At 31.2% G+C, this 27,902-nt stretch overlaps 2 protein-coding genes across 5 annotated transcripts; both read right to left on the reverse strand.

Moving 5' to 3' along the window:
• Positions 1 to 19: 19 nt before the first annotated feature.
• Positions 20 to 2,812, reverse strand: LOC105204449 (box C/D snoRNA protein 1). The gene is made up of 7 exons (XM_011173528.3): positions 2,485 to 2,812; positions 2,208 to 2,389; positions 2,044 to 2,138; positions 1,044 to 1,222; positions 773 to 967; positions 579 to 703; positions 20 to 501 (listed from the first exon to the last, which is right to left on the reverse strand). Exons 1-7 carry the CDS (start codon positions 2,502 to 2,504, stop codon positions 290 to 292), a joined length of 1,008 nt encoding a protein of 335 aa, XP_011171830.1. The 5' UTR covers positions 2,505 to 2,812; the 3' UTR covers positions 20 to 289.
• Positions 2,813 to 6,764: 3,952 nt separating this feature from the next.
• LOC105204450 (zinc transporter 2) lies at positions 6,765 to 27,532 on the reverse strand. 4 transcript variants are annotated; one of them, XM_026138163.2, is made up of 9 exons: positions 21,997 to 22,107; positions 20,583 to 21,855; positions 11,495 to 11,682; positions 10,506 to 10,622; positions 10,238 to 10,386; positions 9,961 to 10,112; positions 9,139 to 9,361; positions 8,281 to 8,521; positions 6,765 to 7,101 (listed from the first exon to the last, which is right to left on the reverse strand). In XM_026138163.2, exons 2-9 carry the CDS (start codon positions 20,603 to 20,605, stop codon positions 6,956 to 6,958), a joined length of 1,239 nt encoding a protein of 412 aa, XP_025993948.1. In that variant the 5' UTR covers positions 20,606 to 21,855; positions 21,997 to 22,107; the 3' UTR covers positions 6,765 to 6,955. The 4 variants fall into 4 exon arrangements, with proteins under 4 accessions (XP_025993948.1, XP_011171832.1, XP_039306619.1 ...); XM_011173530.3 differs by having other exon boundaries at positions 20,583 to 22,048; XM_039450685.1 differs by lacking the exons at positions 20,583 to 21,855; positions 21,997 to 22,107 and adding an exon at positions 20,407 to 20,576.
• Between the last annotated feature and the right edge of the window lie 370 nt (positions 27,533 to 27,902).

Genomic DNA, 27,902 nt, shown 5'->3' on the forward strand with positions numbered 1-27,902 from the left:
AACCAATTAAAGAAAAAAATATATTATATAAATGGCTATATGTCATTAACCCTTTTAATACTGTTGGCACTTGAAATAAGAAGCTCATTTTGGTCTGTGGGCGCGCATATGCGCTCAGAGTAAGAATTACTATTTTTATTCCAGCTATGTAGGGTACTATTCCGTATTACCGAAAAGGTTAATGCCACTATATTTGTATGTATTTCATCTGTATTAAAATTATAATGGTGATGTATTTACAATAAAAATATCTATATAAGTAAACATTTATAATAATGAACATAAATTTTCACATTTTTATTAACTCTTCATAATTTGGTATATCAAGCGACTGTTTCTTCCTTTTTAATTTATTGTCTGTTTTTTCATCATCAGAACCAGAAAAATCATTGAAAAAATAATTTACTGACTTATCTTTTTTGTTCTTATTAGATCTATTATCATCATTGTATCTTTTCCTCGTTTCTCGACTTGTACACTCTGTGTCACTCGTTTCTTCATCTAGATAATAATATGCACAGATAATTACGTACAAATCTAAAATAATATATTGATGATGATGTAATTAATAATATTACCAGTGTCTATAATTTCGTATATATTCGAGTGATCCTTCATAACGACATGTAATGTTGGAAACTCTATTATAGTTTTATTCTCCAAATTTTTTTTCAATGTAAGTGTAAGATCCAAATCATAAAATCTAAAAATTAAGGAATTACAACGAGCAATTTAAATTAAAGATTAAAAAATTTTTTAAATATTTCTTTACCTAGAATTTGCCTTTTTTATTTTCTCGGCTTTTAAAAAAACTTTGATACCACTTAATCCAACTGCTCTATAAAATTGCAGTTTATCAGCTAAAACCATTGTGGTATTCAATTTTTCGATATCAGCTTTATCTGTTGAAGAGACTGGATCTAAAACTTGTTCTACCAATGTTGATAATCTTACGCTGTCTAGAGCTCTATAATTAATATATGACTTATTATGTATTGCTTAAAAAATATCTCAATTTTAAGAAATAATTTATTGGTTTATACCTGTCCATTATGCATTTTGTATTTTCAGCTTGTGGAAAAATCCATTCTAGACGCCAGAACAATTTGTTGGTCTTCCAATTAAGATATGTAGTATTCTCCTTATGTCGATTAAAGATTTGGGGCATAAATAACAGGGACACTTTTCTACAAGACGCAGCATATCTCAGCTTATGTAAATGCTGAAAAAAAATATGACAGTAGCACTTTTAAGATACAAACTTGTGTATTTAAATGATTCAGTGTTACAATGTAGTGTCTTTGCATATCATTGTATCAAAATTTTTATTTACATACAATGATGATACAATCGTAATGAAAATTTTCTCTCAGAATTTTTCATATTTTAAATTTATGAAGATTTTTGAAAAAAAGCTTTAAATTGTTTCACATTTTTTTTAGTTTTTTTCTTTCAGAAATTATAGAATGAGAAATCTTAGAAAACATGAAAATTGATATCTATAAAGCCTTATATACAAGTGATGTAGACTTTGTCATATGTATTCATATTTTTTCAGATTTTGTAAGATTTTTTTTAGCAATTATAAAATGAGAAATTCTTAGAATAAAAACAAAATAATATGATCAATTTCACGTTAGTTAATGATCGCTAGTTCTTAAATTTAATTGGAAGATCAAGCTAATTGGAGTTGGTAACCTTAGATAAAATGTGGCAACACAATATGTTAAATACTAGCACAAATATCTGTGTTCAGTAGTTCAGATTGGTTTAAATATCTTTACGAGTATTTTAGATATTGACCTCTCTTTAAAAAAATGTGAAAAAAATATTCAGATTATACTAGAAGATATTTAGATTTTTTTAAATTATTTTTGAAAACTGTTTTGATTTATTAAAAAAATATCTGAGAAATTTTCTAATAATGTTACAAATTGTGTACAGAAATTTTGAAAAATTATATGAAAAAATTTTCACCAGGAAATACATAGATATACAGCAACTCTGTATCTTCAAATAATGTAAGTAAAAGAGAAGATATACCACTGGTAGATTAGTAATATGACGCGTGTATTTCATTTCTGGATTTCTCTTTTTGATATCAACTGATCTGCTAACTTGTTCGAGAAAGCGATAATCTGTAAAAGATTAAATGTCAAGTCTTAAGCCATACAACTTAGACAGAGAAAAGATCGACTATTTCTTACCACTCAGTAAATCCAAGTCGGTGAACGACGTTAGGGGGACGAATTTGGTTTTATCCCGAATTCCGTCACACTCCAACTCCTTTTTGTGGACGTTGACACACCTGAGAGAACACGTTCTAACCTCGCATTTCGGACAGGTGTACAGTGCCTTAGCCTCACCGCATACCTCGCAATCTTCTAATCTGTAAATAAAGATAAGAAGAAATTAACTATTCAGTGATTACTATCACGACATTTTAATCGAGTTTATGTTTATATAAACATTAAACATTCTTACTTGTTCCTCGTGGTTGCCATCTCGCTTATAGGTTATAGATGAACAATCAAAAGCTTCTTCGTCTTTACTTTTAATGATGCCCGTCCCCAATGGTATAGTGTTGCGGGGTCGTAATAATCAATTTATTTTTTATTTTTTTACTCAGTAGTGAATGATACTAAGCAAGGTATTATTACAGATAACATGTAACGTACTTTGTGTTCTAACGCGATGTATCCAAGTTTATGTGTGTAACGTGGAGTATCCAAGCATGTATGTGAAAAGGCAATATAAGGACTGAATATACCATGAAGCAGCATTGAATTATTATTGAGGTAAAGTTCGACGATTCCTTCCTGGAAAAATTGTGATTAAGAAGTTTCTTCAATCTTATTACATAATAATTTCACATAAGAGCTCGATTAAATTTTGAGAATAAGTTTGTGATAAATATATGTATATTAATAGTTGAGATAGATCACTGATAGATAAAATAATTTAAAATTTAAATTTTTAATAAAAAGACAAAATACAAGCTTATACAAATATTTAATTTTCGTGATACTTTATTGTAACAATTTTTTTCATATTTTTTGTGTCTCTAGTATATATTAAAATTCCATATGATTAAAATACACATCATATGTACATAATACATACATACATACATACATATATGTATATATATATATATGTGTGTGTGTGTGTGTGTATATATATATATATATATATATGTATTCTTACGTGATTTATTTGAATATTATATATATATATAGAATTAATAAAAATTGAATTTTATTTTTAGATTAAATAATAAGTAGATCAGTTTGTTTTATTTGCTTAATTTTGTACTTATTTTCTAGAATTGTTGCGGTCTTACATAAAAAATGATAAGATTATATATAGATAAAAAAGTTTAAGGACACACACACACACACACACACACACACACACACACACACACACACACACACACACACACACACAACACACACACACACACACACACACACACACACACACATATATATATATATATATATTAATATTATTTAATATTAAATTATTATTAAATGATAGCGAGAAACATTCCGTATTCGTTGAGGTGTTGGAAACATCATAAAAATAACCAAGAGATTTAAGTCTATATTATAAAATAAGGTAGGAAAAAGTTCAGTTTGCAGTCGTTCCGGGAAGAAATCCGGGATTTCGGGCTCGAGACATCGCTCCTGATACGCGGGAATCATGCGGAGCAAAGAGGTAGCAGGAAGTAAACTAGTACTTACCCCATTTTATTCACTTCCTACTGTACCGATTCTTGATAACGGCGTTCATCATAGATAATCGAGTGTGATTTACTTCTTACTTTATCGACGCTCGATTATTTATGGCGCCGTCATCGAGAGTCGGTAAAGTAGGAAGTGAATAAAATGGGGTAAGTACTAGTTTACTTCCTGCTACCTCTTTGCTCCTCATGATCCCCGCGTATCAGGAGCGATTTCTCGAGCCCGAAATCCCGGATTTCTTCCTGGAACAACTGCAAACTGAACTCTCTCTTAACTTATTTTATAATACGGAATTAATCTCTTGGTTATTTTTATGATGTTTCCAGCGCTTCAACAAATGCGCTATGTTTCTCGCTATTATTTAATAATAATTTAATATTAAATAATATACATTCTTCGCTTACAAAAAATACACCCAACTTGTGTACGAAACGATACTCAAATGAGTGTTAACTCTCAAATAAACCTCCAACTTGAGAGTTAACACTCAATAGAGTATCATTTTGGACACTAGTTGGGTGTATTTTTCATAAGAAAATCTTTCCATCTAATCTTATCATTTTTTTATAAAAGACCGCAAGGATCCTAGAAAATAAGTACAAAATTAGGCAAATAAAACAAACCGATCTACTTATTATTTAATCTAAAAATAAAATTCAATTTTTATTGAATGGTATTTATGGCAAATTTGCTAGTACAATGCGGCGTGTTGAGTGCCTGTTTCACAAGTTGCTTTCTCGAGGCTTTGAACTTGTTATATATTGTGATATTATAGCTATTGCGAAAAAATCCGTGTAAGGTATCCGGAATGGGGAAGCATAGCCGCTACGAGCGGCTGCTTTAGCAGCAGCAATTGCCACTTTGTTTCTCCACAAGATTTCTTTGTGTGCTGGTATAATCAGTATAATGCATTTTTCCGTTTACGATACACAGCGATTTTATATTTCAATAGCTTTTTAACTTTACAAACTTTGTTCTTTAATACATAAAAACGTATTTTATTACTTTATCAATTTATTTCATAATTAACTTCTCTACAACGGGACCGTGTTTGAATTTTGTCTAGTGTGCCAGTTTTAGAGCCTAATTTCTCACTCTTTTTTTGGATTATATTGCTAAAACATTAATTATTACGAAATACAAAATAGTTTTATAAAAACTATTATTTGATAGAAGGCACCCTAGTAGCATTTTCTGCAGAGCAGAATCCGACAAAATCTGCGTGCAGTTAAATGCAGCAAAATTGAATCAGATGCGCAAAAGATTATTTTCCATACTGTCTGTTCCAGTCTGTCAGCAAGATTTGTGCAATGTACAAACAAACGAACTTTGTTTGCTGATGAAATGGCTTGCTGCAGAAATCGAATTTAATTGAAGCAGATTCTTCCTCTAACTGTAGTCTGTAAACAGAATGCTGCAATTCTTGCAGCAGATATATGCAAGTTTCTTTTGAAAGAATCTGCCTTACAGAATCTTTCGGAGAACTTGAACAGAATGAGGAAGCAGATCAACGTCAAGTGCTGCAAAATTTGTAGTCTTGCAGCAAATTGCTGCTAGGGTAGTTGTATTTACATTTTTTAAGTTTTATTTTTAGCTTTTGTTCAATATTATCCAAAAACAAAATAATATGTCAGTTTTGGTAACTTTCCTCAATATATTTCAATACATTGTAAAAATATATTTTACATATCGTAATAATAATGATTTTTGTATTATTTCAAAATTTTTATAAAAAATAACAAATTGAAATAATGAATACAGCATTATTGGTCGAAAACAGTTCTTAGTGCTCAATAATTTTTTCTAGATGAATTTATAAACATTTACAAAAAATTTTTATAAAATCTTTATTATATAATTTTTAAAGGTAAATTTTTAGAATATTTGTAAATATCAATGATAAATATTTTGTGCTGTGTCTGGGCAATACAATAATCCTGCAATGATTAAATTTGCGAGATAAACTTTCATCTACACTATGAATTAGTTGTTCTGAGTTCATTAAATTCAAAATAAATTTTATTCATTTGTTTTCTTTTCTATGCATATATGTATATAATATTCTCTACAACTGTAATATCTGATAAACTGGTAACTTTTACTGAAATACTTACGGATTTTAAAAATAAATACAATCTTAATTATAATTTTTAATTTGAAAGTGTTTAAGATATTTGTTAGCACAAAGTCAATTCGAGAAACACGATAATTATCGTAACTACAACAATTAACGTCATATAACTTGGTTTCTTTGTGAAACTACTTATAATTTATCTTCTAATGGAGTAACAAATTATTCACAATAAACACATCACGTTGTACGAATAACATAGATTGTTCGTACGTATCTTTACGTAACTAAAAACAAAGAACAAAAAAGACAGAAAAATATAATAAATGTTCAATGTAATGCGTGTTGCTTTTGCGAGCAAAAGCGGTCTCAATGACTTTATTCCGAAGCATGTTAATGCTCACGAGACTCCTACAATTACTCAGGTAGCAACGTGTGGTAGCAACGTGTATGTATTCTGTATAGTTGCTGGCATGTAGCTTGCAATCATGTTGCTATTAGAATCACAGTAACTGAGTCCGCATTTGTTGGCAAATTGATGTTTTCACGATATGACAACTTTGAATAGCAATTTACTAGCAACATGCCAAAAACTTTGAAATAGTAGTCATGAAAATTTGTGTTGTTGCCGTTATATTGCTACAATTAATAATTTATAAAATCACGGAGGCTTTTATATTTTTGATATAACTTTGATGCTGTTATCTTGCAGTTAAATTACTGGCAATGCATATATATATATATATATATATATATATATATATATATATATATATATATAAAGTGTTCAATAATGGTTGTACTCACGTTTTACCATAGGAGCATGATTTACCGCGGATATATATTTCTAACATATTATTATATTAGAAATTACAAATGCGTGCTCCTATGGTAAAACGTGGGGACAACCATTATCGAACACCCTGTATGTATATACATATATGTATATATATATATATTTTTTTTTTTTTTTAAATCATTAAAGATAAATGTAAGGCAAGTTATCAGCATCATAAACAATCGTAGATTCGCGCGATTTTGCTTAAACGTTTGTTTTCTTATCTGGGTATCTTCGTTGCACATTATATTCCTTATATCGTGACTAAGACACGTATATAAGTACAATTGCAGTAACTTATTGTGACAGCGCTTTGCATTGCTTGCAATTTTCCATTCGCTCGTTGAACTCCTCTATCTGCAACGTCATTTCGAAGAATTTGTATTTGTCGTGAATATTCCGTGTGGCGGTGCGCAAAATATTCTGAGGGCTCGTCCCAGGTTCTACGAATAAAAATAACACATGATTAATAACAAATAAATATTGCAAAATAATACGTCCCTAGTGGAAAAACTTTGTCAAAAAATTTGCAAAAATTATTTAACTGAAAATTTTCTGAAACTATTTTATTTTCTGAAGTTATGTCGTTTTGGAATATTTTTTTAGCAAAATTTTAATAAAATTATAACACAATTTTAACATAAATTCAACAAAATTTAATAAAATGTAAACTTTTTACATTTTTTACAAATATTTTTATCAGAATAATTTCTTAGAAACTGATTAAACCGAGCGTCATCCTCCGCGATTCAAACCAAAATGACGACCTCCTCGTCATTACCTAGCAGATAATGTCTTTTCTAAATCTAATATTTAAATAGCAAAAATATTTAAAGTTTTTTTTAAATATTAAAAAAAATATAATAAAGAATAAATATTTAAGAAATATTCAAAAAACATCTTTTGCTGATTGGATAGCGGTAAGACCGCGTTTGCGTTTGAGCGATTATCACGACTTTCAATTTCCGCGTTTTTTCTCCAATTTTTAGTAGTTTTACAATACTTGGTGAAACTTCAGAGAAATTTCGACATTTTACATTTTCAGAAAAATATTAAATTTTCAAAATATCTTTAAAAGAAATGTTATTTTATTTTATTTTCATAAAATTTTCAGTATTTAATTTGGCTGAAAACTATTTTTCAGCGATGTTAGAGAAATTTCAGTAAATTTTCAGAGAAAATTTCAGAGAAATTGTAGAGAAATTTCAATTTCCGACTTTTCAATATTTTTGTTAAAAAAAAATTACTTTCAACGAATTTGCAATCAAATTTCATCAAATTTTTACTAATTTTGCTGAAATATCATTTTCAGTAATATTTTAACAAACTTTTTCCATCAGACGTATCTATAACGGATGAAAGGACGAATATATAGGATTTTATATGATGGAACTTAGAAGTTCGAAAAAGCCTAAATTGATAAAAGGCAAAAATTTATTAAATTCCAAATTGGAAAATATAAAGTTTCAGGTTTTATTATAAGAATTAAAGAATCTAAAAATACAAGCTTTTCGCATGTTTCATAATGACATACATTATTTCAAGGCTTTAATCCGATTGTGTAATTAAAATACATAGATAAAGATTATACATGTCGGAATTGTATTTTTGGGTATACGTACTTATAGCTAGATGTGCCGATAGAGCGGTCTTGTCGAGCGAGAGCGCCCAAATTCTAAGATTGTGGACCTTAACGACTCCATCTATTTGCATAAAAGTGTTCTCAACTTGAGAATACTCGAAACCCTTGGGTATTCCTTCCATTAAGACGTTAACTACGTCTTTAATAATCGCCACCGTAGTGAGGATGACTAATATGGAGAAGAGAAATGTACATATTGGATCCACTATGTTCCAACTTGGCTGAAACATAAATCGATCACTGAATCGTATTTTGGAATTATGTTATCGACAGATAAGCTTGTTTGCTCATTGAATTAAGAAAATGTCATGAAATTTTTTGATATAAAGACGTGACTTGATTTCGATATCAAAGATAAATATACGAAGAACGCATAAACGATAACTTTCCAAAACTTTATCTGGTGGTCTACGAAGTGTAACAAAAATATGTAAAAATGTACATTGGTAACCCAGACAACATAATATTATTTCAAAGATTTACAAAATATTTATAATTATTTGAATATTTTAAATATGGACAAAATATTTCACATATTAAAATTTTTATGATTTTACAGATTGAACAGATCATAAAGATTATAAATATAAAAATATTTATAAAATATGTAAACAAAATATTCATAACAAACCAATAGACCAACTCGTTTATGTTAATAACAAATTAAAATAAATATTAGACCGAATTAACGAGTAAATGATTTTCTCGTTAATTTGGTCTAATATTCATTTTAAAATACTTATATATTTACAAAAATAAATAGTAATAAATATTTATGAATATTTATTGTAAATATCGTGTGCTGTCTGGGAAGCTATTGACGAATGTTTGAAGATACCTTAAAATAAATGACTAAAGCAGCAATGAATACTCCTATGCTCTGAATAAAATCACCCAAAACGTGGATGAAGGCGGCGCGCACGTTAATGTTCTTTTTTAAATGCTCTTTTTTAAGATCATCATCAAGCTCATTTTCCACGTCATTATTCCTGTCGTGGCTATGTCCACCATGGCTGTGTCCACCGTGACTATGGCCATGCTGATGCAACGATAGGCCCATTCTGCAATAGCAAATTATATTTATAGTATTTCTATATAATCCAACGCACGCACGCACGCACGCACGCATGTACGCATACACTCTCTCTCTTTTTCTCAATTAAATCTCTAATACAAATCTTTTAGAAGTTTTGCTGCAATCAGTTTATACTTGTAATTATGCAATTTTCGTTTTCAATCTGTGTTTTTATTTAAATGTAAATAAGGTATAAATCAGGCCATTCATATAACTCTATTATTTTTTTTCATTAATATTTGCATATTGAAATTGCCGTAATTGGTATCGTTACTACTGACGATTACATTATTACATAACGAAGAAATCCAGCAAACACTAAGCTATAATTATAGAACTGTTAGTTATAATTTCACATTCAATATAACTGTTATTTAACAAGTGTGTTATATAAGTTATTGTTGAGTGGAAAATTATAACTAACAGTTTTATAAACTTTAACTTGACGTTTGTTAGAAAGACACGATTACAATATGTACATTGTAATGCCTGTTATTAGAGAAATTTCGATTTCATGTTATGTATGAATCACAGTTGGGTCACGCAGAAGATTAAATAAATATTGTCGTTAATGATATCACTAACACTAGATTTACCGCAACACCAACTGCAGACGTGATCAGCATTACCGTGGCGTCCAGCTCAAAGTCCTTGTGAACGATTCTTTCTATCGCAAGGTAGAATAAGATGCCGGTAACTACCCATATTAACAAAACTGAAGTCAACGCTCCGATGACCTAAATCAAAGTAATAGAAAAGTTGCCATTATCACTTTCTACGCATTGTAAAATATCTCTTTTCTTTTATAAGATATTGTGCCGCAAAGCATGTAAAAATTAGAAAGGAAGAAAAAAATACTCACTTCTGCTCGATACCAACCAAATGGCATTTTTCTAGTGGCTGGTCTGCTAGCGACCCAAATGGAAAAAAGAGATATCATAAAAGACGCAAAGTCAGTCAATAAATGCGCGGCATCAGTTGCTATCGCCAAACTATTCGATAATACTCCGCCTGAAGAGAAAAAGAGAAAAATAAGACATTTATGCATGTATGCATGATATTGTCTGTTTTCGTAAATAACTTCTACAAAGTATTCTCATTTACACGAATAACGTATTTTGTTGTATTACCGACGATTTCTGCTATCATGAAAATAACGCAGAGTACACTGGCAATCAGCAACTTCTTTCGAGCTTTCTTGTCGATTTCTTCATTTCTCTCTCTGTGACAATGATCTTCAAGAGGCACTAAAATTAATCATAAAAAAAGAATAGTGTTAGAGCATATATTTAAAGGAAAGAAATTATTTGAAAGGTCAGATTCATTAAATATTAATTAAAGTTATGTGATTAATGTAGAAATAGAATGTTCGACGGAATTAAAGCACAATTTGTTCTCTCTTAATGTCTTGGATTAAAATAAGAGAATTAGATGTTTTTCTTTTTATGGTCATTTAGAGGGAAGTTATTAATATTGGCATAGACCTTATAGCGTTCCCTTATTTTTTGGAAACTAAATATTGCACTGTGTTATAATAATATTCATAAAAACATCTTACAATTAGATATTTAAAAAAATAAAAATTTATAGTTTATACATTCACGGCTTCCTTCTATGTATATAAAATCTGCTGAAAACAAATTTTTGAAAAGCGAGAACAAAATTTGCACGATTTTTTTTTTTGCAAATTGCATAGTTTAAACAATAAAAAGTGTGTCATCAATAATATATTAGATCATTACTTAGTTTATCAATTTATTTTTAGAGTTAACTCTTTCCCAACAACGGGGCCGTGTCTGAATTTTATTACTGTTGCCAACTGTGCCAGTTTTGGAATTTATTTTCTCAGACGCCCTTTTTGGATTATAAGAAAACATCAATTATATTATATTACAAAATACGAAATAGTATTATAAAAATTGCTAGATCATCTAATAGAAGACACTTTGTATTTACGTTTATAAAGTTTTATTTCTTAGCTTTCATTTAGGAAATATATCCGAAAACAAAATCATGTGCTATTATTGGTGACTTTTTATTATTATTCTCTTTTTGAATAATTTTTTTAAATTTTTAATAAATATGCATTATTAAATATTTCTTTTGTGGAAAACTATACTTGTCAGATTTTGTTGGTACTCTGTGGTTGTATTTTCGTCGCTAGAACCTTTCACCACCGTACAACAACCTGATAATTTTCCATGGACGCAGAAGATGACCTTCCGAGGTGACATCTCGTTTTCTTCATCCTCGTTGTTATTCGGGGGAATACTTGTTCCATAGCCATAAATCGCCTTATCCTTGAACCTGTAATTCATTACAAATTTAGTTTTATTTCATGCAATTGAACACTGTTTAAATAAGAAAGAACTTTTATAAAAAAAAAAAAAAAAAAAAGTTCGACTTCGCCAATTTCTTGTACTGACAGAGTCAAAATCTTTTTGTTTTTGAGACGAATAAATTAGGCTTCTGATTATTATTGTAAATTTATTAATTTCTTACAATTATATTTACAGACTTTATTATTTACCATACTATTTAGATTTATAAATAATAAATAATAATTACTTATAAGATATTTATTTGACTTTTTCTCTATTCTTCACGATTGTAAATGGCGCACGACGATCGGCTCTTTCTTATGTTGCGCAATGGAAGAAAGTGATTACGTACTAGTAAAATAATTGCGTGCGACTTGTTGATTCGAGGGAAAAACATAAAAAAAAGATATCTCCGTAGTTATTCCTGTTTAATAATTGGTTTTTTCTTTAATTATTTCTCTCATCATGCTAATCTTATTTCATTGCATGTTTTTAGTTATGTCAGAACAATTTCGACAGCTTTTTATTTATCGATCAACAAATCACAATATCTAAAATTAAGTTGATCCCACGATTATCTTCTGCTTTCTGGCTTTCTTAGATAAGATCTGTACAAAGATATTCGTGCCTAGTCAGTTAATGTGAAAAAAGGAAGAGGTACAACTATCTAAAGAGAAAAGAGAACTTGGTATAAAGTCCACGTTTTAATAAAAATAAAATTTCAACTTTTAACAGAATCTATTTTCTGATAAGAATTTGATAAGGATTCATCAAAAATCGGTAACTTTATTAATTTGACTTATTCGATAGAGACACTTAATATTCCACATTTTTTATTGAATTATCATAAATGCATTTATTTTTTAATATTTCTTAAGTATTTCTTGATAATAAATTAATATTTTTTATAAGATCCTGGTATGTACATGTTGCGGATTTAAAAAAAATTATTATTATAATAAGATGTAAAAATTGATGTTATAAAAGTAATATGCAACATTCAGGTACTAATGGATCAAAGGAATGGAGTTAAAAGATTTAGAAATTTGATATGACTGTACGATAGATATCACAGCGAATGGCTGAAACTTCACATAAACAAAATTTAGTGCCTAGATGCTAACAGTACTTATTTAAGAAATAATTAAATGTGCTTTAATCCTTTTAAATAATTTATTTTATTTGTTGAGTAAATAAATTTAAAAAATATATTTGCTTTGTTGAATTATGAAAGCCTCGACTTACTAGGCTTTAGTAAAATAGTTTCAATTTTCAATTAAATATTTAATTAATAAAACCATATTTAGTGATATTTAGTAACCGTTTGATAACTATTTAATAACTGATTGATTACTCTATTCTTATATTTGATTGCTATTAACATAATTACTAAATATTACTAAATATTTAATTAAATTAATCAAACATTCAATTGAAATTATTTCACCAAAGCTAGATTATTATTACTAAATTACTTTTTTTTTTCAGTGTATAGAGGAAGACAAGAAATATTATCAGTCAGCTTGGAATAGTAAAAAAAAATCTTGTAACTCTAACTCTTTGACCCATTGATGTGAGTGAACGTTACATATTATTTTTAACATGATAACAAATTCTATATTTCAACTGTATCTCAATTCTGTATCTATATCGAACTCTTCAACATCTGTACATTGAAAAATAGTTTGATAATAATAATCAAGTAATAATAGTTAAAGTAGATAATAAAGTAGTTAACTAAGCTTCGGTAAAACAATGTTTCATTGATGTAACGAAATATTTAGTAACCATTTAATAATTGATTGGTACTATATTTGGTTACTATTAATATCATTATTATATATTACTAAATATTTGGTTATTTTAATGAAATATTTAATTGAAATTATTTTACCAAAATGTATTATTAAATTTTTGTAAATGTAAAATACATATTTTGCCTGATTAAATAAATTTTTAAAAATATTTATTATTAAAAATTATATTCGCATTTTTAATGTAAATACGAATCTGAATCTTAATATTATTAAGCATAATCAATATGTTTAAGAAAGGAAAACCTTGTAAGAAGAAAAAAGTGAAATATATTATATAATGAAGAGATATCAGTATAGAGGACATAAATGTATTTTTACTACTATTCTAATTACATAAGCAATTCCGTAACGAGCCTGACGGAAACGTTTGTATGCATAATATGTATTGTTGACATTATTACACGCTTTAACAACGGCAATAGATTATATACGCTAATACGTGAGCAGTTCTTATCGTCTTCCGCAGAACGCCATTATCTATCAGCTAGATATCAATGATGCCGTGCGCAAATGCGCATTCATCACACACATTCCCTCATCGCTTACTGTGATTCAATTCGATGACAATAATGCCGTGTGCAAAGTCATACGATCGAACAATATCGATGAAAATGAAGGTTGGCGATATCGCGCGCGCCGCGGCCGCGTCGTTACGTTCAAAAGTGTGCGATAGAACTGGATATACATAAAGCCGCACATGTCTTGACTATCCGGAACATATATATATTTATATCATTTACACTATTTACAGCATTCATAAATTATGTTCGTGTCATTATATGTACTGAAAAAATTTGGTAATAATAATCAAGCGTTGATGAAATTTCAATGAAATGTGTAATTATTATTCACTAAAGTTTGGTAATTATCTAGGCTTAATTATTTTCAATCTATATAATCATATAGGATATGCACATATATGTGTAGAACATAATAATAATATGTAATATGCAGAATTAGGTAAGTTAATGTTTTTTAAAACTAAATTAAGTTAAAATTAATGACTTGTAAAATTAATTTAACTTAAAAATTGCATTAAGATTAAATTAAGTTAAATTATGAGTTAATTTTGAAAAGCATTATTTACATTAAATTAGAATACAATTTTTTAAAAATTAGATCACTCTAAATAACAAAACAATTACGATATCATTACGGATCAAATAAATATTTTATTTGTAAATTAAGTTTACTTAAAATAATAAAAAAATATTGTTTTTTTATAATTTCATTATATACAAGTGTATTTTTTTTCTTTTGCATGGAAAAATTTTTACCTTGCGAAAAAAATAACAAATTAAGTTTATGTAATCGTTCGTTCTATCCACATCGCTGTTACTTTGTACATACATCCGCCTCGTTATGACCATTCAAAAATCTTTTTATACAACGATGCATGCAAACCGTACTTAATATATCACATTGGCTGCAATTGTACAGCACAACATTTTCGACTGCCAATTTTTGTACTTGCGCTACACAACCCTGATTATCAACCATCGCATGTGGAATGAAGTAATAATTTTAACCGAGGATGATCCAAAGCAGAGGATCATCAAAGCAAAGGACTTTTATCGGCAAACTATAATGTTTGATTGCTCCTTAAAGCTCTTAATTTCCATTGTATCAAGTGTTATACCTATGTATAAATAGATATATATTTTTGATCACTTCTTAATCTTTTCGAGTACTGCATTCAACGTGGAAAGGGAAGGCTGACCCTCGGAAATTCGTCCTTCAACGGTAGACGAACGGCACTATATACCTATTTATAATAGATATTCGTATAGATTAGTGTCGGCCTTCATCGTTGAATCAAGGTGCGCGCCGGTGGTGACACGTGGATTTTTGCCGATACCGAGGATGAGAGGACTCGCGTCGATGCGTATCTCGAGCGACATACTTCCTTTCGTTCACGATACACGCGCGGTCCTGCCTATCTCTTCTCCTCCTACGTCAGTTAATGAGGAAATGACAAGTGATCTGAAAACTCTGTGGAAACTCCCTGTTTACTATCATGTAAACCTTATCATTGAGGTGCAATAGCACTCTTACGTGAAGTTTGCTTTCGCAAAAATTGTTATTTTATCGTCGAAACGCTCCTTATTATCCTCATGGCAACTATCTGCATATAGTTATACACGGAAAATAAAATCTTCCTTGCCAAAGTTAATCATGATTTAGCTAAAGCTACCGTACAACGATAAATTTATAAATTACAGCAAAACGGTTTGCTAGTAGGTTGTTCCTAATATACGAGTATGAATAAACATGCGTGTCTGTTCGGATAACATTGCGTACAGCAACATAAAAGTAATTATTGACACAAACCGATATACATACAATCAATACGCTTGGTAGTTAATTAATATAACTAACTTGAATATACATTTAGCTACAGAGTAATTAAATTTTGGATGTAGCAAACATGTTTTGTAACTAAACTCGTGTATCAGCTAAACTCTTTCAATTACAATTAAATAATATGGTATCACAAGTAAAATATTAGTTGTCCATATATTATATCAAAACTGTAATTTAGTATAACTAACTTAAATTACCATAGGCAATTTTCAGCTATTTTTTCAGCATGTATTTTGGATCGGAAAAGAGAAAGGGGAAGGGGAGGAAGAGTCGAGTGATCGGATTGTGGATTATCGTCACGTATTCTTAAATAATCAGTCGCACCGGCGCGGCGCGGCGGATTATTAAACGACGATCAATTCGCTGCTCCGCCGTCATGCTATCCGACACCCTGTCTGCGTGTCATATTAATTATACTGTGATAATACAAGAACAACAGTCTCGCCTCGTCAAGAAAGAGAAAGAACCATTTTCATAGGAGTCGACAAGATGTTTTATAGAACAAATATTACTGATATAACAGGAATTCTTTACGCTTATCAAACTCTTAAGAGAAATAATTGCGTCATGTTCTAATCATCTACTAACACCTGAAGAATTTAAGAACAGGTATTAGATAGAGAATTTTAACGAAAATGAGGTTGTTAGTTGAATGAACGAATAAATGCGATAATTAAAAAAATTGTTGGCATAAAATAATAATTGTTAATATAATTAAATAATAGCTAATATTGTCCAAAAAGAAAGAGTATTCTTCTTTTATAATATCCTGATTAAAGGATCATGAATAATAAGTTATTAAAAAAATTAAAAGTCAAATAATAAAGTTAAAAAGTTAATCATTTTTAACTTAACTTAGTTAATTTTAGAGAATTTAATTTAATTTAGTTATTTTTCAAAAACAAACTTTAATTTATTAACTTTTTTTCTAAATTAAAAATTTATTTATGTAAAAGAAAAAAAATGATAAGAAAAAAAATATTGTGTATATTTTCACATAAAAATCAATATTTCTTTGTTATTTCATACAAATTTAATTTACAAATAAAATATTACAATTGATGAACCATATTGTTTTTGAGTAATCTAGCTTTTAAAAAATACGAATTTAATATAAAATTGAAATTATCTTTTCAAAATTAACTTTGAATTTAACTTAACGAATTTAATCTTAATATAACTTTCAATTGAGTTAGTTTTTGTTTACGTAACTTTAAGCGTGAGCAAATTAATTTTAAAAACTATTAACTTTCACTTAATTTAATTAAATAGTATGTATTAACTCAGCCAATCTTGATTGATTACTCCAGAAGAAAACTTGAACGAACGCATCGCGGCGCCTATGATCGTTTCAGGATCGCACGATCGCACGATCGCACGATCGCGATCGCACACGCGAATGTACCCTTCCTCCCCGCGATAAAACGTGATCGTTATACCGGCTATAAAATTATCCACTTCGCAAATGCCACTACTTGGCACTTGCGACTTAACGCGAGATAACAAGCGTGCCGAACCTAGCTTGACAATGTTAACGGCAAAAAGTAAAAACGACAGAAGTAAAAGAAAAATAGTCCTACTTCTCCTACCCATGTAAAATGAAAATTGCGTATAGCATAGTTTCGGTTAAACAATCGTGAATTAACGATTCGTTGTTCTTAACTCCCTTAGAAAGCATGACGAGCCGATAACTTGGTGAAAAAATAAAAGAAAAAGACTTGTGGTATACGCGGTTTTACAGGTACGATGCGCTAACGAGAGAGAGAAACCTAAGAAGTCAACCACGAACGATCGTCAAACGATCGTGCTTTAAACGAACGTTGGATGATCTTCCTATAAAGTTATTACTATAATGACGTAAGACTATTCGATCACGAGTCTTTAAAGAAGATAGTCCAGCAGAATTATCTTGTCTCATATCATTCGGTTGTTACCTGGCATGTCATTTGGCATGTAGAGCTCGATTAAGCTGATAATTATCGTATTTACTCCATGTTACTCGTCTTTAAAAATATCTTTCCATGTGTGGAAAGATTGTATACCTTTTTCAATATAGACATAAAGAAAGTAGTTTTAAAGCTTCAAAACTTTAATCTAGAGTTTCAATGTAGCTTCAAAGCTCTAGATACGAAATAATAAAAACAAATAGATTATTCTATTATATGAATCGGTAATCATGAAATATACCGATGCATTGATCAGTCATGTTGGAGAATGTATATAGCACTTTAATTTTTTTTAAATTATTTAATGAATTTATAAATACAAATGTGACAATGAATCCATTCACATTTTACGTGGATTACTAATGTACGTGTAAAGAAAGAAACCTCGACGACACAAAGTATTCCAAGGCTACATTTTGAAGGTCCACGGACACAGCCGCAATGTTTTTAGGTCGCTTGAAGTTAATCCCGTTATTTCGACATTTACTGAAAATATTCCGTGATGAACGAAACCGAAGCGGGAATCACGCGAGAGTGCACTTCTCTTGTCATCTTCGCACGAGTTTCTCGTAATTACATAGTACTCGACATGATTTTATCCAAGTTCAATGATATTCATCGCAAATACCGGAGAATGGAAAAATAAAATTAATTTAACAAAAGTTATCAACGGAACGCAACGTAATGATCATCCTTACCAGAATTCTCTCTCTCTCTCTCTCTCTCTCTCTCTCTCTCTCTCTCTCTCTCTCTCTGTGCGTGTGTGCGTGTGTGTGTGTACAATACATTTTTGTAAAACGAGTTGTACTAATTTTAGCACGAGTTTCTTCATATTTTATTTGTTCAATAACAGATACAATTATTTTTATATATTCTTTTATATTAATTATATAAAATTATAATTTTTATATGTATAGTTTGTTTTATATATTCGTTTTATTACAAATATTGTGCACATATGCACTTGCATACACACACACACACACACACACACACAGATGCATAATAGATTTTTTAAAAATTATAATTTTGCGTAAAACTATAATGCAAAAATTATAATTTTATTAATTTTATAATTTGATACATTTGATACATAAAAGAATAATCATGTGTTATAGAAAAATATAAAATATGAAAAAACTCGCGCACCGAGATTAGTAAAGACGATACATATTGTTGAGAAAAAACCTGATTTATTAATTTTACACGCGATAACTGTGTTGATGGTTATGTACGAGAATTTAATTGGGAGAAATATGCCTTTTTGTTTAAAACTCGCGAAACTGGTTGTACGTCCTCGCGTGTGACCATTGTATTAGAGATCCTGTCGCGTAGCAAAGTGAAGGGGAATTGCGGCCTTGTTATTTGCAGAGCCACACTGCATGTCGCACACGGCAAAATTGCTGCATAATTTCGGCAATCAGCGAGTCAGCTGACTCGTTAACACATGGAGACATTGTCTGAAGAAAGAGAAATCGAAAGAGGAAAGCTTTCTCATTGACGTCGCGACGAATGTCGAATGTCAAAAAGCAGTCGACAAACGATAAGAATATTTTAAAAATATTCCGCGATATTCTCGTACTAGGATAGCTTATATGAAATATATGACATATTATATTTAAAATTTAATTTATCAAATATTATTTATTATTATTAAAAAACTATATCAATACAAATTTTATATTGTCTATTACTATAGAGAAATTAGAAATACGAAATATTTATTTTCTTATATTTGAAAAAAGCTTTAAAGAACACTACTTTTTGCTCATAAAGATATATATGTATGGTCACTCGTGTGGAATATACAGCACGTAAATAATTTACAGGAGTAATTTACAGGAGTAAAATAAATAAAATGTACGTGTCAACATAACATAAACGTTAATGTTACTGAAAAAATATTAAAATATTAAAAGTGCATAAAAAATTTATAAAAAATGTTAAAAAAAAAATATATATATATATATATAATATATAAAATATTACTACAAATATTCTTTTTTTACTTTTTTTACCACACACTTTCTTTTTTTACCATAACTATTGTATAAAATATTTAGTTTATATTTTAATACACGTCAAATACAAATTTTATAACTTTTTCTTTCACGTATTTATATAAGATATGCATAGAATATTTATATAATATAAAAAATAAATAAATAGTAATAAATATTTATCATAAGTATTGTATGTTTTATCGAAAGGCTTCGGTGATTGATGATATTACTTGCGAGCATGCAATGTATTTCTCTAATTCCTCTCGCAAAGGATTCATTTTTCATTTGATTCTGTTTTCATCTATCAATTTAATTTGATATCAAAAATACAATACTTTGCAATATCAGTAGTAAATATATTATAAGAAAAAGAGTGGAAGCGTGATAGGCGCGATAGGTATGCAAAGATCAATGATGAAATTCAACGTTTTTGCAACAATTATCTCACGAAATGGCATATTTCAACTTCCAATTTCATCAGACATCATCATACGTTATATTTTCGTGTAACATCCATTTTTCAGAAAGCAATTTGTCACAAATTACTGAGAAAATTAATTAAAATATCACAGATACATCCCTTAAAAGCAAGCAAACCGCGAGGCGGAACATAATCCGGAAGATTGACAACAGCTCCCTCAAAGTTTCTGCGATCTCGCCAAATTTTCCATTTACTGGTCTCGCACAACTTCCGTTTGCGTTTCACCTGATTCGCGTACAGCGAGGATCAACGATCGCGACTCGAAGGAAACTCACAGTTTAAGCTTCTCGTCATCCATGATCGATTCCGAAGTGGAGCGTTCGCGAGTCCAGCCAGCACGTAGTTGGTCGCGGCTGCCGATCGCGCAACGTCACCACTGTATCGGTCTTCCTGGGACGAGATTCCTCGTTTTGTCGAATCGCAGGCGACTGCCAAGTGCCAAGAGGGAAAAAAAAAAGAGAAAGATGAGATCGCGGCTCGTCCGAGGCAGAGAAACGCGGATAGAGGCGGCGGACGAGAAAGGAGGCGCGGCGACTGGTGCGTGCTGTAATCAGCGAAGTCGTGTCGATTGTCGTCCTCCGGACGACCAGAGGAGGAACGCGGATCGACTGCACCCGTCACTCGTCGAATGAAGAATCAAACTACGGAAACTTGCCACTCTTTCGATGAGAGAGGGCCCGTGTTCAGTCCGGGCCCACTCGTCCGGCAGATAAAACATCTATCATTAGCGATCAGTCAGTCTCTCTCTCTCTCTCTCTTCTTTTCACATATCACGCGCACTCTCTCCCTCTCTTTTTCCCTTCTTTTTTTTTGTATTTTTTCCTCCCAGTCTCTCTGCCTTTTCTCTCAGTTGGTCTGTCTTTATCAGAAATCCCCACTCGCTGATACGACACTCTCTCGCTCCCTTTCTATCTGTTCTCTCCGTCTCTTTCTTCTATCTCCATTTGAAGAAGATACGTCTCGTCGTAATCGAGTCTTCGACCCACACTCGACGTTCACGGAGTACGCAGACACTACAGACAGACTGTTTTTTAGTAGCCCGTAACGCTTAAATGTCTTTGAACTCGTTGGAACTGGAATGGAAGAAATCGTTGAAAAAATAAAGCTGTATTTTCCAATCGAAAATTGTTGATTGAGTCAAGTATTTTTTTAGGTGAAGAACCTTCTTCTCGTCGCACGTCACATATTACTCCATCATTCTTTAAAAAAACTTCTCGACGTTTTATTACATTTGGTATACTCTATTGGTATATCTCGTATCTCGGACGTACGCACGTTCATTTTGGTGTCACAAGACGGGTGCTTTCACAAGACGGATCCGGTTTATTGCATCCGCAATGGATTTAATAGTCGCGCGCGAATAATTCGCGCGGTTTATCGGCGAACGCGTTTATCGGTCGATCGTCGTTTATCCCTCTCGCATCTTTAATTATAGTCGCGCTGCTTCCAATACGTAGTATAGTCAGTTTTATCAGTTTCAACGGTCGCTCGCGATTGCCTCCTTCGTCCAACGCGGGATCGTTTGATCTTGCTTGGTCTAGATTTCGACTGAAAAAACAGAAGAAAATAAATTCCTCGCGGATCAACGATGTGTTTCTGCCCTCAAAACTTCACCGATACAATTCATAGCGGGAGACTTTTAGAGGTTGGACGCTCGACGAAACGATCGAGCCTAAGCGAAAGTCTTACGTGCGGTCGTCGATCGCGTGGATCACTCGGCAGATCGCGGATCGAGACTGAGTGAATGGCGAAGGTGAAATAAACATGCAGGTACGTTCACGTAACTTTCCAGAGAGGTACCGCGGGCGCACGTGATGCAGGAGCACGCGACGAATCGCTGAGCGCGTGCCGCGATGGCATGAGGAAGCGGATTTCATCATCGAGAAGCTCCTCTCTTCCTGTCCCTCTAGCTGTCACATCACGCACGCATTGACGAAGCGTTAGCTTTTGACCAAGATCTTAACTCGATCGACGATCGAGCGAGAGTCAGTTTGTCCTTGGAAAAAAATGTTGAGGCCTCGATCCGACAGCCTTTGTAGATGATTATATAGAGAAATTGGCGGAAAAATCTTACAAATACGATAAAGATTGTGAGAATATTGACTTGGGTACTCGAAGGAGATACAATTGCACGGAGAGAGAATATACAACAAATTTGCATAAATAAATATTTTAGAGAGCGTTCCAAGCACTCTTGAGAAAGGGGTAATCAGGGTATCAGAAAATAGATGTGCACTGGACTATGCAGACTTCAATGGACTTCATTACGATTGCTAAGAGATCTCCCTTAAAAAAAGGCTATCAAAAGTCTCTTCTTGATCACTGATTAACTGATTTCAATCAAAAATTCGTTATAAAAGCCAAAATTTTCTGATATAACACATGGAATTTATGAAATTATACCGGAATTCAAGAGTGATTACCCCCTCGGAAATAAATATCTTTTCTTGTTAAACTTATGCTATTTATCTGTATAATTCTTTGGAATATTCTTTGGAATTAATATTAAATTATTAATAAAGCAGCTACGGAAGAGAGACAGTTCAAAATAAGATAAATAAGCCAGAGAAAAAAAGCAGCACAATAATGTTCAACAAAATTCTTTACAATGAAACCGTCGATTAAACGATTAATATTCATAAATCGTCAATCAATAATTAATGTTTAATTCTATACCTCTTACATAGTCTTTAATTTTGGTTAATATTGTTTCTAATAATTGCCGATGAAGGCTCACAATCAGTGTAGCACGAAACGTGTTCAAAGTTATGTTTCAAATTAATTATTCGCGTTTATTTCATTAATTTCGTTTTATCTATGCAGCATTTTTTTGAAATATGTAATACATATTGATTTAATTTCACCGTTTTAATTTTTGCTAGGTTTCATTTACTTTCTTATTATTTATTACCATGTTATTACAACAATGTTCAATAACGCGTAAAGTTTACAAATATATCGTGTTTAATGTTGTACACATCAATATGAACGAATTTTAATCATGATTTAGGGTCGGTGTTTATACTCCATTTTTATATTTGAAATCATCTCAAGTACAATCTTTAAGATGTCGTGAACCAATCACAGATCCATATTAGCATCTTAAGACTGAATACTCAAGATGGTCCTGAAAGAAACCAATCTTAAAAACGGATCATAAATATTGGCCTTAGAGACAATTTTTTTAAAACATTTTAACAACGTTTAAAAAAATCATGTATAAAATGATTCTTTAAAAATATTTGTACAATATTATTTTACAACGTTTAAAAATATACGTAAAATTGACATTTCTAAATGTTACTTTAATGTTTCTTGCTTATTGGCAATTCTTCACAAATAGGTGTAAACACAATCTGTCACTAACAATTTTCGCCTGGGTCGTCAACTTTTATCTCGCCTCGTTCGATAAAACATTGTCGCGAAGAGGCACAAAGGTAATAAGCAAAAGGTGTGAAACAGGAAGCGAAGAGCACATAGTAGATTAGTCTTAATAGCCGAAATGAAATAGATTGAAAATGTGAAGAATCATAAATTAACACAAATCTAATGATGCCAACAACGCTCGTCTAGTGTTGTTTCAATTGTATAACAAAAGTCGTGTTTTTTTTTTTTTGTGCTTTATACTCGATGCAGCATAAAAATCAGATGGTTACTTCCAACGTGCGATGAAGTATTAAAGATATGCCGTCTGTTACGCATACTATATTTTTTTTTAAATGCCGATAGTGCACGGCTGTCACGGTTTGCATTGCGCATCATTGATCACGCATTGATGTGCAATGCAAATATATGTTACCCGGAAAAACGAACGCGAGTAAAGCGAGGAGCTGAGACTACTTATAAATTATCTCTGACAAACTAGGTCTTGTTATCGCTACGCTTAAACACTAAAACTAACGCGTAAATCAACACAATGCAACGCGGAAATTCACTTTGCATTCTAAATCGTACGACGTCACGGAATTGTTCGAGATCTCCACAATATTTTCAAGTCATGGATCGTACGATTGTTCGATTGGAATCGACTGACACTTAAACTTGGCAGAAATCGAAATGGATTGCCATTATCGAACGATTCTTCTCTCGTATCGCGAATTCGCGAATAGAGTCTGAAAGCGAAAAGTATAAGAGCTAGCAATTTTGTTATTTACTCGTTGACGATGCAGTCCAGGTCCATTTTCGCTCGTTGGTGCTCGAAACAGAACTACCGGTTCCTTCCCGACGCGATGATATTTTGTAACTCTTTCGACGACATTCGCGATATTAGCGAAACGAGAAGTAGGGTTTCGTGTAAAACAATTGGATACTTGGGGTTGCATTTTTACGTTTACGCGGAAACGTGATCTGGATCGCAAGAAAAAAGGTCGTTACACAGAGTATTAGACTGTCGAAAAGAAATAATGATATATATATATATATATATATATATTATTGGACGACCTCCGTCTGTCTATCAAAAACTACGTGTACAAATGCCACCGACGGAAAAAAAAAAAAGGGGGAGCGTGAGCGGCCGCAGGACCTTTAATGATTGGCATGTCCCTGGCGTGGATTATTTAACGCGCCATTTCAGATTTTTCGATGAATCGCTTTACAATTGCGGCTAAATTTATTGAAACTTTCCGACGACAATAGTCGATTGAATTATTTCACATTTTTTGTCACTGTCAAGGTAGTAGTTTGGTCGATACTCGATAACTTGCTATCATAATGGGTTTCAAATTACAGATAAGCAATGCAATGCAATTTAGTGTAAGTTAAAAAAAATTGGAAAAATAAACAAATGTATTTATATTTTGTACTTTACTACGTACTATAAATCAGCGTAATTTTAATATGTAAAAATTAATTTTTAATTTTTCAAGTAACAATCTATTTAAGCATCTTTCTTTCATTTTCTACATACTTGCTTTTATTATATTATCCCAGTAGCGCCGCTTTAAATTACTTCAATTACTTGAATTGCGTATGTTAGATGTCGGAATAATTTTATTGCGAAGGATGTTTTAGCTAGTATTGCAGAGTATCTAACTGCAAGTTACTAAATATCTAGATATCTTTGGTGTATCTGTTTTACTCGTATATGTAATTAGTTATATTTTATTTGGTATCTACGAATAATATTTTAGATACATGAAACATGCCTTCACTACTACAATAAAAAACAAAAACAACGTTGCAATTAAAATCCAAATGGATAATAGTCTTCTTCATTTGTATGTACTATACAATTATTTAAGTGTTTAAACGATAAATCGAAGGAGTTAAATATGCAGTGCATAATTATAATGTACATTCTTGAAATATTTAAATTGTATAGCAGAGTTCTACCTCCTTCTTCAACATCAGTAGAATGTTCAGAAGAAAAAATTTTATTAGAAAAAAGTAATCGGTTATCCGATGATCAACATTTGGATATGTTACTTATGTCAGAAAGAAACAGAAATACTTTTTGAAATGTACAATAAAACGAAAAAATTTAAAATATACAAATAATATATATTAGTAAAGTTCGCATTATTATATATTATGTATTTGTAGATTAGTATCAAAGATCTATTTTTACAATAAATCAATTTATATTTGGTTATTCATGTGTATGAGAAAATGTGTATCTGTATCTGTTACATTTATCTAGTATTGTTTATACATTTTTCTCTAAATAACTGTGATGTAATCATATATCTTGTCATTTTAAAATAAATATCTTTTACAACACTGTTTTGACTCTACAATATCAGCTAAAAGTTATCAAAATTAAAAAACTGCAAACTTCTTAGGGTTAATATTTTTTTTTAGTCTGTGAAAAAAAAAATTTTCGTCATAAATATCCGAATTTTAGCTCTAAAATCTACACTGAAAAACAAATAAAATAATGAAAAATTTATAACGGCTTATAACGGTTTACACAGTAAAAACGATCCTATTTGTTGCAGTTTTAAATAAACTTTTAAACAAATAAGCAGATCCAAATGAGTTTTGTACAAATATATTTATTAGATATTATTATATTTAATTTCCAGATAATGTACACATGTAAAAGACGTCTAAAAAATATTTGAAAAATATCTCAAAGATAACATTTAAACATGTATGTCTAAAAAACGTTTAATTTTCATATCTTTTAGATAACTTTTAGATAATATGCATTGCTGTCTGGGTTAATATATAGATATAGGTTAACATTTGATTTAATTTTTAATGTTATTTTTAAATTTGCGTTAAATTTGCAAATATGTTAAAACACGCGCGATTTTACACAAGAATCAAAAATAACAAAAAAATAATAATAATAAAAAAAAAAAATTAAATAGCTTTCGAGAGCAAACGAACGAGAGAATTATACTTAAATACAGTAGTAGAATCAATGAAATTTTTACACTTTTGATGATATACTTTTGAGATAGGACGCATCTTTAAACAATAAGAAACACATTTTTCGCATATTTATCACAAATACTCGACGAATTCTACAAAGGCACGTGTCGCATTCTATTAAACGTGAAATTTGCGAACGAGTTGTGTATTATCGCCGGCATTCCCGGTCATTCCCGGTAACATGAAAATATTATCAACGATGTAAGGAGACTCACTCGTTGGCTTTGTTGTTTTGCTCGACAACGACAGTGAGAATTCCTATGTCGGCGGACTTATCTCCGTTGTTTTCCATGTCGCCGTGAATTTTCCACTTTCCAGGCAGATTGTCGCCGAGGAGCGCGAACGACGTGACTGACGATGCGAGTTGCGAGTGCACGAGCATCGAACGATTGACAGAAGCCGACAGCCGACCGCGCGCAGCCAAGTGAGCCAAGGCAAGCCAAGACAAGCCGAGGCAAATCTGCGACAGCGCGGGGTTACTGTACGTCGGGAGATGTCATTAGTGGTAGTCTAGCTGGCTCTTTCTTCCAATGTGTTTACATAAATATTATGAACAACGGAGACGCGTGCAAAACAGCGACCTGAATCAATTCGCCCGAGATATATCTTGCCTCTTTGCGAGCGTCGTCCGCGATAAGAACCGCTTCCGATCTGTTCTCATCAGATCACGCTGCATGCAGCGTGCACGAATGTGCGAAGACCATAGACGGAGTAACGTTTCGATTTTGTGCATCTATCGACGTGCATTTCCACAAAATCGAGCGAAACGTAACGATAAGTAACGATAAACGCAAACTATGTCGCGAAAAATTGGCCCATTTCGCGCGATTTCGTGCATTACGCTCGATCCTCGATCCTCGATTGAAAAATGATCAATGATGGTGCGCAATGATTTTCAATCTTGCCTCCGGTCGTTGCTCTATTATTCCCCTTCAATATAATTGAAATCGAAGGATCGTTCGTTCGCCGCAAGAAAATATTAAAAATATTTTACAAAATGTCACAAATTTATTTCTTATAACTATCATAGTAGACAATAATCAATCACAATTGGCTTAATAACGTCAACAGAATTGTATGTTCATAAATAATCGGAATACTGTATTCTCAACAATTATTAGATTAATGGAATTTGTCGACTTCTTTCTTCGACTGAAGAAATAGTCTTGCACGTACGCTACATGAAAAGTTGAGAGATTATTTTTAAGTTCATA

This window comes from Solenopsis invicta, chromosome 6 (genome assembly GCF_016802725.1).
Source record: "Solenopsis invicta isolate M01_SB chromosome 6, UNIL_Sinv_3.0, whole genome shotgun sequence".
Classification (NCBI taxonomy): Eukaryota; Metazoa; Arthropoda; class Insecta; order Hymenoptera; family Formicidae; genus Solenopsis; species Solenopsis invicta.

Excerpts from the sequence above, each read along its gene's own strand:
- LOC105204450 (XM_011173529.3), bottom strand. The coding sequence starts at position 27,070 with ATGCTCGTGCACTCGCAACTCGCATCGTCAGTCACGTCGTTCGCGCTC. Across the intron at positions 10,387-10,505 it reads CATGATAGCAGAAATCGTCG|GCGGAGTATTATCGAATAGT; the intron begins GTAATACAACAA and ends TTTTCTCTTCAG. Across the intron at positions 8,522-9,138 it reads CTTTAGTCATTTATTTTAAG|CCAAGTTGGAACATAGTGGA; the intron begins GTATCTTCAAAC and ends TTTATGTTTCAG.
- LOC105204449 (XM_011173528.3), bottom strand. The coding sequence starts at position 2,504 with ATGGCAACCACGAGGAACAA. Across the intron at positions 2,139-2,207 it reads CGACTTGGATTTACTGAGTG|ATTATCGCTTTCTCGAACAA; the intron begins GTAAGAAATAGT and ends AATCTTTTACAG. Across the intron at positions 704-772 it reads ATAAAAAAGGCAAATTCTAG|ATTTTATGATTTGGATCTTA; the intron begins GTAAAGAAATAT and ends CTTAATTTTTAG.